The sequence below is a fragment of the Monodelphis domestica genome, chromosome 6, assembly GCF_027887165.1.
Source record: "Monodelphis domestica isolate mMonDom1 chromosome 6, mMonDom1.pri, whole genome shotgun sequence".
In the NCBI taxonomy this organism is placed as follows: Eukaryota; Metazoa; Chordata; class Mammalia; order Didelphimorphia; family Didelphidae; genus Monodelphis; species Monodelphis domestica.
Window position 1 is genome coordinate 74,073,514 of NC_077232.1, and position 15,268 is coordinate 74,088,781.

General features: G+C 44.0%; 2 protein-coding genes across 7 annotated transcripts; both read right to left on the bottom strand.

The window, feature by feature from the left end:
• Positions 1-575: 575 nt before the first annotated feature.
• TMEM239 (transmembrane protein 239) lies at positions 576-6,754 on the bottom strand. Of its 5 annotated transcripts, none has more exons than XM_007496944.3 (3): positions 6,617-6,751; positions 1,758-2,214; positions 576-1,188 (listed from the first exon to the last, which is right to left on the bottom strand). In XM_007496944.3, the coding sequence occupies exon 3, from the start codon at positions 1,173-1,175 to the stop codon at positions 687-689; it is 489 nt and encodes a 162-aa protein (XP_007497006.2). In that variant the 5' UTR covers positions 1,176-1,188; positions 1,758-2,214; positions 6,617-6,751; the 3' UTR covers positions 576-686. The 5 variants fall into 5 exon arrangements, with proteins under 5 accessions (XP_007497006.2, XP_007497005.2, XP_056659567.1 ...); XM_007496943.3 differs by having other exon boundaries at positions 1,712-2,214; XM_056803589.1 differs by having other exon boundaries at positions 1,758-1,794; positions 6,617-6,725.
• A 1,005-nt stretch (positions 6,755-7,759) lies between these two features.
• On the bottom strand, positions 7,760-14,656 carry C6H20orf141 (chromosome 6 C20orf141 homolog). Of its 2 annotated transcripts, XM_007496940.2 has the most exons (5): positions 14,612-14,656; positions 12,624-12,782; positions 11,943-12,008; positions 8,152-8,391; positions 7,760-8,050 (listed from the first exon to the last, which is right to left on the bottom strand). In XM_007496940.2, exons 1-5 carry the CDS (start codon positions 14,647-14,649, stop codon positions 7,834-7,836), a joined length of 720 nt encoding a protein of 239 aa, XP_007497002.2. In that variant the 5' UTR covers positions 14,650-14,656; the 3' UTR covers positions 7,760-7,833. The 2 variants fall into 2 exon arrangements, with proteins under 2 accessions (XP_007497002.2, XP_056659566.1); XM_056803588.1 differs by lacking the exon at positions 11,943-12,008.
• Between the last annotated feature and the right edge of the window lie 612 nt (positions 14,657-15,268).

Here is a 15,268-nt window from a genome sequence, read left to right on the forward strand (position 1 = left end):
TAGCTCCTCATAAATAACTCCCCAATATTTTATCCAGGCCACCACGCCTGGAACCATGCCTACTGGTCTGTTGGATCTCCTACTGGTCTCTTGTGCCCAGGCCCTCATACTCAAATCTGGACACTGGCCTCTAGATTAGGCCCTCAAGATAGGGTTCCCACTCCCCTGCCTAATCTCACTCTAAATGTGGAGGTCCAGTATACAACAAGGATGTGGTAGGCCAGAATCTTGTCCAGATTTCTTAGAGCTCCACATTCTTTTCTGTACTAGGTGTGCCCGCCCTTGGAGCCTCCATGGTCCCTCCCCTTTGCCTCTAGGGAGAAGAGGGTTCCTTGATAGCAATAGCTTCTCTCCCATCCCACTGACCCACAGCCCAGATGGACTTTTGGGTTATTGGATGGGAGTCAGGACTTCTGGGGCAAAAAAGACCAAAGATACTGGATGAGTCCCAGGAATAGAGGATGGACAAAGGGGACTTCCTGAGTCTGGTGGAGCCAAAGTGCACAGGAGGCTGGGGGGAAGGGGAGGCAGGACTCATGGGTCCCACCCAAACAGAGGAGACCCGAGAGGCTAGAGGCGGTGGCAGAGGGCAAAGCCCGTCCCTTGTATTGGATGGGGTTGAGGACGGGTTCAAGGCCAAGGCTGGATTAGGGGCCGTATTAGGGGCAAGATAGTGGTCCCTTGTGTTAGATGGGCCTGGGACCAGGGTCGAGGCCAGAATTGAGGCTGATGACAGGTCCAGGCCGGGTCATTCCAGTCAGTAGCCCCAGCAAGCTGAGCAAGGTAGAGAGGAGCAGAAGGAAGGAAGCGGCAAAAAGCAGGGCAGGCAGCGCACTCAAGGCCATGAGCAGCAGGGCAGGCAGAAGATGCTTCCACACGGCGGCCACTACGGGCCAGAGAGAACGCAGCAGATGGCAACCCGTGGTGAAGAGAGCATGGCACAAGCCCAGGGACAGCAGCAGGTAGAGCCCGGATTCAAGCAGCCACAGGCCCCGCTGCAAGGGCACCCACCAGCAGGACGAAGAACACCAGGTTGTCCAGCGCCGCCGGCTGCCGTTCGGGCCCTCCCACCACTGCTCCCAGGCTCTCCACAGAGACCAGCTCCGCCAGGTCTGCCTCAAGCCCTCTCCCGCCCCCGCTTCATCCGTCGCCACCTCCGCTCTGGACCGCTGCATCGACCAGGTGCACCTGGCGAGGAGGGAAGGGGAAGAGCTGTGATCCCCAGACACTAATGCGGAGCACTGGGGTACTGAATGTCCCTAAGGGGAGCGAATCCCAAAGCGGGGGAGCGGAATGAAATGTGGGAGCCCAAAGAACCAAGGAAAGAAGGATCCCAAAGCACCTATCGGAAGGGAAAGGGAAAGCAAGAGGGATTTCAAAGCACCTAGTGGGAAGTGGTCCGAAAGGACTGGAGGGAGAGCGGAGTGACACCCACATCGCTACATGCTAAGCGGGCTGATTCTAAAACCTAGAGCTGGAGAGAGCTTGATTCTCAGCCCTGGGCAGGGATTCTGAAGCAGCCCGGGGGAGAAGTTTGTAATCCCGAAGTATCTGGGGAGGCACAGGCTGGGATCCCAAAGCAGTGCGGTGCTGAGAGGGGAGGGGAGGAGTAGCATTCCCTGGGAACAGCCAGGGAAGGAGAAACCACCCAGGTCTTGCTTGGAACCTTGTCTGACTCCAACAACCCAGCCCTAAGTCCAGGGTCTCTAACCTTCGGAAACACCTGATCAGTGAAGAGTCTTGAAGGCGTATCTAACCTGGAATCTGCCCTGGGCTCGCTCGTGCACAGAAGAGCTTAAGGAGAACCAAGGATCAGGATATTTTAGAAAAGGAGGAAAAGCAAAAGGCAAAAAGTTCCCTGGTCCTCCCTCTGAGGCAGAAGCTGATGAAGCCGGAGAAGCCAAGGCAGTTGTTCAGTGAGGCTGACAAGCTGAGGTTCTTCCGTTCTGGTAGGCTGCTAGCCTAGAGCAACCACTTCGGGTCCCTGTTGCTGCTGGGGTTAATTGAGAGCTCAGAACTTTTCTTCCAGTGCCTCCTCAGAGAGTGGAACCAGGGCTGTGGAAGACTATTCCAGAAGAAAGCAAGCCTCTCTAGCGAACTGCGGAGAGGCTCATCACCTGAGAAAGCCGGCCAGCGCTTGAACTTTTTGGAACACGGCAGCCTACAGGGACCATCTACTAAGTCATGGAAAGGTGCAGTCTGTGCCAGCTGCATCTGCAAAGAAAGTAGCTACAGATCCTTAAAGTACTGGCAGAAGCTTGGAACCAGCTCCTCCAACACTGGGAAAGTAGCTAATGAGAAAAGGAGTCAGAGACAGAGACAGAGGCAGGGGAAGGGAGCCAGGATAGACTGGTGGTAATGTCTAGCTATTGCCTGTGCCTCTCAAAATAGGTTTGCTCCAGTACTTCTTTCCTTGATTACTTGCCAGGCTTTCATTGGGCTTTGTCCCCTGAAACCCAAGGACCCAGGAGGAGTCCAACACTCCATGTTTCTCCTTGGAAATTGATTAAGCTGCCCCCAGGAAAGCCAGTGGGTTCTGGGATCTCAGAATTTCATTACAGAAGTTAAGAAAGAAGAGAATAAGGGAGAAAACAAAGGAAGAGATGAGTGGCAGGAAGAGAGCTGAACTGAGGAACCAGAAGAAGAAAGGAGGCAGGAGGGGTGAGAGACAGGGAAGTGTGCCCAAGAAGGGATAGCAAGGAAGTGAACAAGAGAAGGGAGGAGAAAGGAGAAGAAATGAGACATCAAGAGAATATAAGTAGGAACCAGGGAAGGAGACAGAAGATGGGATCAGAAAGAGAACAGAATCATAGAATATAAGAGGTAGAAGGGGCTTCAGAGGGTATAATTCAACCTGTGCCTGAATAATAATTCTCTCTAGAACATTCCTGACAAGTGACCATCCATCCAGCCTTTGCTTGAAGACTTCTAATTATTACTAATTACTAATGACTACCTCCTGAGGCAGTCAATTCCATTTTTGGATAGTTTTGATTTTAGGAATTTCTTTTTTTATTGAGCCTCAATATACCTTTCTGAAACTTCTTCCCATTGTTCCTCTGGGGTTAAGTGGATAAGTCTAATGTATATTCTATGTGACTATTTTTCAAAATCAAATATTGTCCCCAGTCTTCTTCTATCTTCCCTATTTCTATCAAATAGTCCTCATATGGTTGGGTTTCAAGTCCCTTTATCATTGCTGCATGCTTTCTAAAGTTGTTCATGGTCCTCCCTGGATCTCTGATCTCTTTGATATGGTCCTTCCTCCAATTTTCCATATTATAATCTATCTGTAACTACTTACCCTATATGACTTGTGCATGCCTTCCCAGAAATCCTTCCCAGGGGGTTGATTCAGTATGGTGGAGGAGGGCCTTCCTTTAGCTATTGTGACATGTTGTGCCTAACAATGAGTATACACACTATCTGTTTTTGCTCTAGGACTAGCTCATTTCTCTTTCCATTCATACATTTTTTTAATTATATCCTTTCTATCACTTCTCGATTTTAATACTTAATTTTTAACTTTTATTGATGCAATTGTCTTTTTTTTTGCATTATTCCTATTCTCAATGACTCCACCTCTCATAGAAACCACTGTTGTAAAAAAGAATAACAATCTTGCAAAACAAGTCAATGCGTTGGCAATGTCTGAAAATGTATAAGTCTTGGACCTATGTTGTCTTCTTCCGGTCTATTGGGAAGCAGGTAGCATACTTTGTAGTCATTCCTCTAAAGTTACCACTGGTCACTGCATTGATCAATGTTCTCAAGTCTTCCAGAACTGTTTTTTGCTACATTATTCTGATCATATATGTTGTTTTCCTACTTCTTACTTTGCTCTGAATCATATAAATCCTTCTCTGTGCCATCCTTGATGGCACAATCATATTCTACTTCACTGATATGCCACAATCATCACAATTCATCCATTCCCCAATCAATCAATGGGTACCCACTTGCTATTCTAAAGTTTTACTCTAACTTTTTCTATGTATGTGTAACCTTTTCCTCTGTCTTTGGCATTATTGTGGTAGATACCTAGTAGTAATATCACTGGGTCAAAGGGGATACCCAGATTAGTGAATGTTTTCATTTAATTCCAAATTGTTTCCTAGAATAGTTGGACCAGTTCTTAACTCCAAGCACATTCAGATGCTTGTCTTCCCACGGTCCTGCCAACATTTACCATTTCGTCTTTTGTCATTTTGCCAATCTGATGGATGTGAGGTGATAACTCAGAATTGTTTTTATTTTCTGCCACCTCTAAGTAATTCCAAAAAAGTAATATGTTGTAGATTGTAGGTTATTTTCATTGTTTATCACTACCTTTCATAAAATGTGGTGCAAGAACTGAATGCACTGTCACAGGTATAGTCTGAATATGATGAATGAAAACAGGACATAACACATCCTTCCCTTTTCTTCTTCTTTAAACCCTTACTTCTGTCTTAGAATCAATACTAGGTATTAATTCCAAGGCAGAAGAGTGGTAAGGTCTAGTCAACTGGACTGAAGTGACTTACCCAGGGTCACACAGCTAGGAAGTGTATGAGGCCAGATTTGAACCTAGGACCTCCTGTCTCCAGGTTCTGGTACTCTATCTACTGAACCACTGAATCCTATCCCTTCCCTCCCTTTACTAAATGCAGTTTGGGACAGTCTCTGGGTCCTTCATTCAGGACTGTCATCCATGTCTAGAATACCTTCCCCTTATTATTACCTTCATCGTGGTCTATTCCAATACCCTGTACTATGTATAACCTTGGCTTCTCCTTCAGGATGTGAGCACCCTCTTTCTCTTCAGATTACTTTCTATTTACATATAGTCTCCTCTTCCCCTCTACTAACAGCGATTCTTCCTAGGTTTCCCCATCACCTTGCACAGTGCCTTGAATAGAACAGGTGCTTAATAATAAGTGTTAGCTGAATTGGACATCAAAACATTTTGATGCTTTGTTTTGTTGTCATATCACTCTTTTGACTCCTATTGAACTTGAAAGCCACTAACATGCCCAGGGCCAGTTTTCTAGCCTTTGGAGTAGGTGGTGGGCTCGAACAAGTGGGAATGCCAGCATAAGAGATGGCATGAGAAGCCATGTAAACGGTGTCTTAAGAGAAGCATGCAATTGGATCTTGGAGCCTGGGGAAATGGGCTGGAGATAGGACTCCTACAATATCAAACTGGCTTGGAAGGCAGTAGCCTAAAGCTGTTTTTGCTGAATAAAGCAAATGCACATCTCTTATCAAGAGTGAAGATTAGATCTGGAGTGAGACTGGAGTCTATTTTGGTGAGAGATATGCCTATACACAAGGCAAAGAACAACATAATTGCTCTTCCAGTATTCCCCCTTCTTTCCTCTGACACTGCCACCCACCACCCTGGTGCAGGTTCTTATCTTCTCATGCCTGCTGGTTGGTCTGCTCACCACAAGTCTCTCTCCATTCTTGTCCATTCTCATGCTAAAGTGATTTTCCTTAAGACAAATGTGGGTCAACTCATTAAACTCTAATAGCTTCCTATTTCCTTAAAATCAAATACAAAATTCTCTATTTGGCATTCAAAGATGAGAAACAGGTTTAAGGAAACATTGGCATGATTCAGTCCAAGTTTCATAGCGATCTTCCTAACAGATGCTATTAGACACAGAATCTCTCTAGACCTTTATCCTTCAAGAGCCCAGAATGACTGAAAACAAAATTAAATTTTACATAAAATATAAATGTACTAGTTGGGGATGGAATGGAATCTTCTCAATTTTCCAGTGTCTTGGGAAAAAAGATGGACCTGTTGTCTCGTATATGTAAGGGATGACTCTCAGCATCCTTGTGATCTCAAGAGAATGAGGACTCAGAGGTCTCATTGGGTGACCCTGCTCTGGTGCATTTCTATGAGGGTATGAATAAGAGTTGTTCAGAAATGGGCAAAGATAGGTATGTATGGATGATGTGATCCACACAAACAAATGGACTACCTGCAATGATGAGAATGGATCCAATGGAGCATCAACCACCTAACTAGTCATGACTTACTTATCCTATACTAAAAAATATGATGTTTCTAACCCAAGTTTGGGACTTTATGTTTACCCCCTCTATTCAGTTTCATCTGCTTAGATCTGGGTCAACATTTTAACCTGCTTAGAGCCTTTGGGTCCTGACTCTATATTATCCACATTAGTTTCCCTCTGAGTAATTGATAAAAATGTAGGTGTTAAGAAATCCTTGATAAAAATGGGAAATAGCCCAGATCTCTAGGGCACTTGGCTAGAGATCTGACCTTGAGCCAATGATGCCTGGTCAATGACTCTTCTTTGGGTTTCCCCTTTGCCAGGTCCATCCGTTTGATTGTCTAACTCCCATCTCTAAAGATGGACCACAGGGATCTATCAAGAGCTTTACTGGAATCTAGTTATAGTACAATTATTCCTCTGATCTAGAGGGAAAGGGACAAAGTTAGAGACAAGGCGAAGGACAGGAGGACACAAGAGAGAGGAAAAGGTAGGAAAGAGGAAAGAGACAAGGAGACAAGAGTGAATAGAGAAGCAGAGGGAGAGGATCCTAGAGGGGACAGAGAGGGAGAGACACACCAGGGCCATTGTGGGGCTAGACTCACCTCCCGGCAGAACAGCCTTGGTCATGTCGTCACCGCCAGCTCCCTATGCAGAGCTGGGAAGGAACCCCTGCAACCTGGCTCCCAGCCTCCCCACCTCCACCCTACCCCAGGGGACCCCATTGTGACCCGGGCCTTGGGGGGGAGGGGGAGGGACAGGACCACAGAGAACAGAGCCCATTGGACTGTGGAGTCCAGGGCTCTAGTCCCTGTCTTTTTTCCCCCCTTTCCTTATCTGGATCCCAGTGACCAGCACTCTCTGGCCAAAGACCTGAAAAACCAGAGTATCTTAAAGTCTTTTTGCCAACAGGAGGCACAAACTAATGGGAACCTCCAACTAGAAGGGGTTCTCTGGGCCAAGATATAGCTTGGTGCAGTAGTGACTCCTGTGGATCTCAGTTTCTCCTTTGGTAAAATGAAAGGTTTGGACTAGATGAACTCTAAGGTCCCTCCTCCTAGCTCTGTGATTTTGTGGTCTCCAAAGAAAGGCATTTCACCCCGGCTTCCCTTCTCCCCATTCCTTGGTTTTTCCATACTTTCTGGCCAAAAGCCTGCCTGGGATCTGACCTGCCTCCCTCTCCATTTAGTCAGCAGATAGAAAGAAGATGAACCACCATAGAACGCTCTCTTTTCCTAGACCAGAAGCCTGCCTCTCCCATTCTCTCTAACACTATTTCCCAGAGTCTCTGGGCCAACATTTGCCCCAAGGATCCACCCTCACCCCAAACTCTGGGACCCTGAAAGTTCATGAAATTTTGCTCCAGACTCCCTGCATGCTTGTGAATGAATCCCTTTGCCTCCCTCAGTCTCCATCTATTCCAAAACACAAGGGGGTTGAACCCAAAGCTCTCTACAGGCCTTTGTGAACCAGAAATCCTAGGATTCTAGGAGAAGCGAATGAATGGCCTCCTTGTAACACCACTGGTTTTAGACTCTTGTTTAAGGTTCCAAGGTTTAGACTAGTGAGTTGATTTGACTCTAGTCTTCTCTCCTGGTTTGGCCTCCTAGGAGGCACAGTCGAGTCGGAACAGCTTCAAACCCTGAGACCCGGAACTAGTTCAGGACCTTCTCTCCAAGCCACTCACCCCCAAGAGGGAGAAAACGGAGACCTAGAGGCAACCCGAAAGGAAATTCAGAGCCAGAGGCTGGGACAATTCTCATGTATTTTCTGTGAGGAGGCCTAATTAGACTGCTGGTTCCTGGAGAAGAGAGGCTTTGCTTCAGGCCAGAGGCCAGAGGCTAACTATAAGGCTGAAGATGCTGAAGGGCATCACAGCCCCCAGGATCAGCCCTAGACCTGTAAGGAGAAGGAATCCATCCAGGACATGACTCAGGGTAGGTGGGAGCAGTGGTTCTCGCAAGCGGGGGCCTTCACCCCCTGCTCCCAGGCCAAGGGGTCTAAACATTGGCCTTCGAGGCAGAGGCAACTCCTGGGGCCTACAAGGAAAGGAGAACCCAAAGTCAGACGGAGGCCAAAGCATGAGGTCCCAGAACCCGGGGTGAGCTGGGGCGGAGGCCCCGGAATCAAGCCTTCTTACCCATGGATAAGGTCAAAAGTCAGGAAACTCAACATTAGAAACAGCAGCAGGAGCATAATAGCTGGACCAGCCAGGGCCAGGACCAGGCGAGCACTGACTCCTAGTATGCCCAGGCCTAAGGCCCCATCCAAGAATGTGAGTGAATTCCTTGGAGGTGCCCCATGGCCCTCCAAGACCTCAGGGCCCTCACCAGCTTCTAGGCTTCGGCCCCCTACAGGGCCCATTCGATCTGCTGTGGATCTGGGGAAACAAAAACAGAGACATGATGGGTACAAAAGAATCCCATGGTTGGTTGGGTTGTTTTTTTTTTTTAAATGTTAGGAACTTGAAAATCTAAAAGAGCAAAAGTCTAGGGAAAATTTTAGGGTGAACACATCAGGCATTTTTATCTATATGGGGGAAAAAGAGGAAATTCAGAGGAAAACTGAGAAAGTGATAACAGACTATAGAAAGAAGGAAGAAGTACTCAATTCTTAATTAGCTACTTTTTTTTCTACCAAAAAAAAAAAAAGATCTTTGGAATAAAATGGGTCAAAATAAAGTAGGACTAGAGAGACAGAAATGGGGAAAGAGAAATAGAGGTATAAGAGATGGGAGAATCAGGTATAGAAACAACTCAATGCAACAAAAATATTGACAGAGCCCTACACTAAGCCCAGGTGATAAGATATGTGCTCTGCCCTCAAGAAGCTTGCAGTTTCTTTTAATTTTTTTATTGTATTTTTTTTTAGTTTTCAAATTTTCTCCCTCCCTTTCTGTCCCTTGAGGAAGCAAGCAATATCACATCAATTATACATGAAGTCATGCGAAACCTACTTCCATCTTACTCATGATAAAAATAATAAAAAGTAAAAGAAATGTAAAGAAAGTGGGAAAAGTATGTCTCAGTCATCTTCAGTTCATCAGATCTCTCCCTGAAAGTAGAGAGCAATTTTTTTTTTCATCATGGGTCCAAGAATTTAATAATCCAAGGGGGAGATGGGAAGTATACACAAATAACTATGGTCAAAGAGAGGAGGAGATAAAAGCTTGACTTGAGAAATTTTATGAGAAAGAAATCATTTTCTTGGGGATGAGAAGAAAGGAGATTATGAAGGAAGGCTTCATGAAGGAGGAGGCCCATGAGTTGGATCTTAAAGAAAATGGTTTTGGGGAGGGCAGGTTGGAATGACAGACCACTGTAGGCAAAGGACATGACTCAAACAAAAGGAAAGAGAAGTAGAAGAGGGCAAACAGCTAGTGGTTCAATTTGCTTGAAACCAAGAGACTATGACGGAAGACAGGAAAAGTTAAAGTTTGGAACCAGATTGTGATGTCCTGGAATTTGGAATCAGAAATGTATACTTGCCATCACTTGGAGCATGGCTGAACAAATCGTGGTACATGTTGGTGATGGAATACTATTTTGCTATAAGAAATGATAAACAAGACAATTTCAGAAAAATCTGGGAAGATTTGTGTGAACTGATGGAGATAGAAATAAGCAAAACTGGGAGAACCATACCCAATAACAGCAAAATTAGGTGATGATTATATGTGAAAAGTTGACTACTCTCAGCAATGCACTGATCTGGGACAAAATTGAAAAACATGATAGGTAAGGTGATCTACCTCCAGAGAAAGAACTGTTGCAGTCACATCAGCATATTGATAGTTTTATTTGGGGGTTTGGGTTATATATAAGTTTGATATTACAACAATGACCAATATGGAAGTGTGTTTTACATGACAATAAGAATAAAAGTTTAAAAAAGAAATGTATACTTGTAAGGAATGGGAAACTATTAAAGATTTTTGGACAGAGGCATGACAGATCTGTGCATTAGGAATATGATTATGGCAGTTTTGTGAAGGAGAGAGAGAGAGAGAGAGAGAGAGAGAGAGAGAGAGAGAGAGAGAGAGAGACAGAGAGACAGAGAGACAGAGAGAGAGAGAGAGAGAGAGAGAGAGAGAGAGAGAGAGAGAGAGAGAGAAAGAGAGAGAGAGAGAGAGAGAGAGAAAGTTATGTAGGAAAAACAATAGGAGTGCAGACTTGAACTAGGGACTATGAATGAAGAAAAGAGAATGGATTTGAAAGATATTGGCAACACTCCAATACTCCAGGGACTCTATCATCTCATCAGTATAGGTATTCCCAACAAAAATGGAGATCATATATCATTCCTTCCTACCCAAGGCCATCTTACACAAAATCAGTTTGAGTCCTCCCATAAATTCTTTGCAAGAGATTCTCCCAAAGTGCAGGGGGGAAGGAAAGAATTGCATGCATCCTTTTTTCTTTTAAAGTATATATATATATTTTTTCAATCAGCAAAAATCTGCCTTCTCATCCTCCTACCACTCCCTACCACTCCCTACACCAAACTTGAGACCTAAGGAAAATTTAACCCTGTTACAAAACAAGTATAGCCAATCAAAAATGTCTACATTGACCATGTTTCCCCCTCCCAAAATGTGTCTCATTCTGCATTGAGTCCTTCACCTCTCTACCAGGAATTGGACAGTATTTATCACCATTAGTCTTCTGGAATGGTGGTTGGTAATTATGCAGGTCAAAGTTCATAATTCTTTCAAAATTGTTTGCCTTTATCATATTGTTGTCACTGTATGAATTGTTCTGGTTCTGTTCACTTCACTCAGCATCAGATCATACTGGTAGTTTTCTTTTGGGCATTTTCCCCCCCAAGAGGTGACTAGTGGATTCTTTCAACTTCCACTTTACTCTCTAGTTCTAAGAGATTCAGGCAGTTTTCTTTTAAAATTTCTTGAAGTAGGTAACAACTAGGTTCTTTTTTTTTTTTTTGGTTCTGGAATTCAGATATTCCAATGAATTTCATTCCCCTTCTCCCCAATCTATATTCTAGACCCCCTTTTTTGCTGCAAGATACTTCATATTTTCTTCTATTTTTTCAGTCTTTTGACTTTGTCTTAATATGTTTTATTGTTTCATGGAGTCATTTGCTTCAATTTGTTCCATTCTAAATTTCAGGGATTGTGTTGCTTGGTCAAGTTTTGTACCTCTTGTGTCAAGCTATTAATTTCCTTTCCAATCCTTTCTTCCATAGGTCTCAATTCTTTTCCACTCCCCCCCCCCTTCAATGTATTCTTATTTTATTTATAAAAATTTTTTTAATTAAAAAAAAAACCTTTGCTTCAGCTCTTCCAAGAATTCTAATTGAGTTTTTGCTCAAAAACTATTTTTCTCTGCAGCGTAATTTGTTGGTATTTTGGAGTCATTCTCTCTGCATTTGTGTATTGAGCATCCCTGCCACCGTAATAGTGCAATATGGTAAGGTTCTTTTTTTGTTTGCCCATTCTTCCAGCCTACTTCCTGACTTAAGACTCGATATTAGAGCAGGATCTACCACATTTTTTCAAGAAAGGTCTAGATTGGTCTTGTTGCTACTTTCTTGGGATATGGAGTCTTGTGTTATTCTAGGGCTTCAGGGAAGGTTGGGGACCTATATGAGCTTTTATCCCTAACAGAGTGGTTTGATCCAGGGCAATGTTTGATTGATACTCCACTAGTCTGAGGTCTACATGTTCTCCTGACATGGGTTGGCATCCATGTAGGAGTGAATTGATGCTATATTCAACTCTTTTATCAGTCAGTTAGAAAGCACTACGGATTGAGAGTGACAGATTTGTCAGCCTTCCCTTTGGCCTGGAATTCCTGCCCTTGTTATTCCTTTGTACAGGTTCCCCTTCTCATTCTGCCCTGGACCTCTGACCCAGAACTGAATAGTGGCTAACAAAAATTCTAATTTGCTTCTGTCCCTATCAAGAATGACCTAATAAGGGTTCGGTAGTGCCCCCTGATTCGCAGGCATCCTCTTGCCCTGGTGCAGAGCCTCTCCCTGATGAGACAAAATGAAGACCAATTACAAAATGGAGTTGATTTGATGTGGGAATCAAAAGAACTAATCAGGTTCTATCTCACAAAAACTGACTCCATATTGTGCTTTTACATATGTTCTCTTCCATTTTGTTTTTATCTGTTATTCATCCACAGGAAACTAGATTATATAAGCCCATCATATGGGCAGGGGGATGTAATTCATCAGCATCTTTTCATTTTACAAATAGAAGACCTGGAAACCTACTCATTCTCCTCCCAACTTGGAAAGCCCATATCTTTCTGCCAATTAGAAATCAGATGATCCACTTTTGTATCTTGGTTAATAGTTTTTATTATAACTAATTGGTCTAATCTGATTTTTTTTGTACGTAAAACTCTGCTTCACTCTATATTCAGGGTCTTTGGACTGACCAGGCAACCTTCTGATTTATTCATTCTGACTGCCTAATTAATAAATTACATTTGCTTAGATTGTTTCCTCAGTTATTAATAATTAATTGCCACATCCCTGAAAGCTGGAGTGGAATGTATTCTTGCCCCAACCCTGTCCTCAACATCACTAGACCTCTCTGTTTGTCTCCCTATTTCAATCTGAGATGGAGGAAGAACTCACTGTGACTTTTTCTGGATTTCCCCATCAGGATTGAGTCGTGCATTTTCTAGATCTGTATGGAGGATTTGTGGACAAGGGATCAACTGCATGGCTTCTTGATACTCCACCATCTTGTCTTTCCATGCATTCTTCTTACACTGCTCCGATAACACTAGAGCACTTAAAGAGAGAGGAATGAAATGGGGCAGAGTTTTGAGGATAAGGTTTGAGTTAAGGTTGAGTTTGACCAGCTATAAGAACATCCTTGTGGAAAATATCCAATTAGAAGAAACATAAAACAAGAATAGGTGACCGACGTCCTGCCCAAGGTGCCAATATTTAGAGCGCACCAATGGCACTCATAATCAAGCAGGAACATATAAACGATGAGAATTACATCTTGCATGCAATGGCTTTACTCAGTGGCAACTTCTTAGTACTCTAGATCTCTTCCCTGACAACCAAATTTGTCTTAGAAAATTAATATGATGTTATGTTATTTCATAACACATTCCCAGGGCAAAACTTGCTAGTAATGTCTCCACCAGTAGGACTAGAGCTCAGGGAAGCTGTTTATGATGACTCTTTGGATATCATCTGCACAGAGATGGTAATAATTGAACCATGGAAGTAGAAGAAATTGTCAGGGCAGAGATAGAGAAAGAAGAGGGCTAAGGGTAGGATCCCTGGGGGGAAACTTGTGTTTAAGGGGACAAAGGAAGATAAGGAGCCAGTGAATGACTCATTTTCCAAAATGTGTTGCTATTTAATACTCTAGACCAGGAGTGTTTGACAGTAATGCCCAGAGTAATCTGAATGTCAAGAGTAATTTGACCAAGGCATCATCCATAAGGGCTTTGCTTCTCCACCCCACCATGTCTATTTATGAAGCCTGAGAGACAGAGGAATGGTTAGAGAGATACGAGAAAAGTCAGAAGAAAGCAGCACCGTGGAAAATAAGGGAGAAAAGATTATCTGGAAGGAAGGAGATAGATAATAATGTAAAATGTAGCTGAGAAGCCCAAGAAGATGATGTGGATATTAAAAAGAAATAATGACTTGAGGAAGGAGGACAGATAGATGAGGAGAGATGGGAAGATCACTGATCTATAGATTCATAGCTTTAGAAATAGAGAGGACCTTAGAGGTCATGAAATCTAATCCCATATTTTATCGAAGAGGAAAATAAGGTATGATGGCTTTCCTAGAGTCATACAACTACTAAGAGTCAGAGGCAGGATTTGAACCCAGGTTCTTTTGAATCTTAAGCCCAATGTTTTGTTCATTACAGTAAACTGCCTCAGAAATGAGAATGTAGCAATAGGAGAAATGATCCTGGGAGGCCAGGTGTGGGAGGAATGAGGGAGACAAAGATGTGGGAGACAGAGTTGGCAAAGAGACAAAAGGAGAAAATGGGGCTAGGAATAGAGAGGCAAAGATCAGGGATAGAAGATTAGGAGAAAGGGGTAGAGATCCAGGGATGAAGAAGTAGAGATGTGTGTGTGTGTGTGTGTGTGTGTGTGAGAGAGAGAGAGAGAGAGAGAGAGAGAGAGAGAGAGAGAGAGAGAGAGAGAGGAGAGAGATGGGAAATTGGAGATCCAAGAAAGAGATGAGAGATCTGAGACCTTTTGGGGCGCATGTCTGGGGAGAGTGAGGGCTAGAAGGAGTTTGGAACATGGAAGTGGGGGAGAATGGTTTAAGAGAAATAATAGGAAGAAAATTTTTTAAAGAGAGAGATAATCAGAGGTGGGGAGACAAGAACCCTGGTGAGGGAATGGGGGATGGAGGCATCAGTGTCAGAACCCAAGTAGAGTAGGACCTAAAGTTATGAGGAAGAGGGCAATGAACTCAGACAGCTGTGACCTGGAGCATAGGCAGCCCTAGAAGCCCCAGATTAGCTCCTTGCCAAGCACAGGGAGCAAGTAATATTCTGGGCCAGCTCTGGTGGGGCAAGGTCATTACTGTGGAGTTTGTTCCTTTTCTCCCTCCCCAACCTCCCCACTCCTCACCTCCTCCCTATCGGGCCTGCCATTCTGGGGGCACACATTGCTAGGGGAGAGGGAAGGTATTATGACCTAGAGAGCAGAGGCTGCTCCAGAGGTCATCCTCTCCCAACCCCACCACCACACACACATAATAGCTGTGACTATTTGAACAAATTCTCTTTGGACTCTCTAAGTCCACAGTCATGCTCAAGCCTGCCTAGGGTAGTGAGAGAGAGGGGCAAGTATAGAGAAAGAAAATTCCCCCAATCCCTCTGTACCATTTGGAACCCTTGGCTCAATGGGTCCATTGCATGGAACTATTTTCATTGTTGTTGTTCAGTTCTTTTTCAGTTGCATCTGATTCTTCATGACCCCATTTGTGGTTTTTTTGGCAAAGACATGGAAATGATTTGCCCTTTCCTTCTCTAGCTCATTTTACAGATGAGCAACCAAGGCAAACAAGGTTAAGTGACTTTCTTGTTCAAAGTCCCACCGCTAGTAAATGTCTGAGGCCAGATTTGAACTCAAGAAGATGAATCTTTCTGACTGCAGGTCCAGAGCTCTAGCATGGTGCTACCACTATGCTCATTGATGGAGATGAATTATTTGGTGCTTCTCACCCGCATTAAGGGTGGTGTTGGTAAGAGCTGGAGAGAAGAGAGAACCTAGTCTTCTGGATTC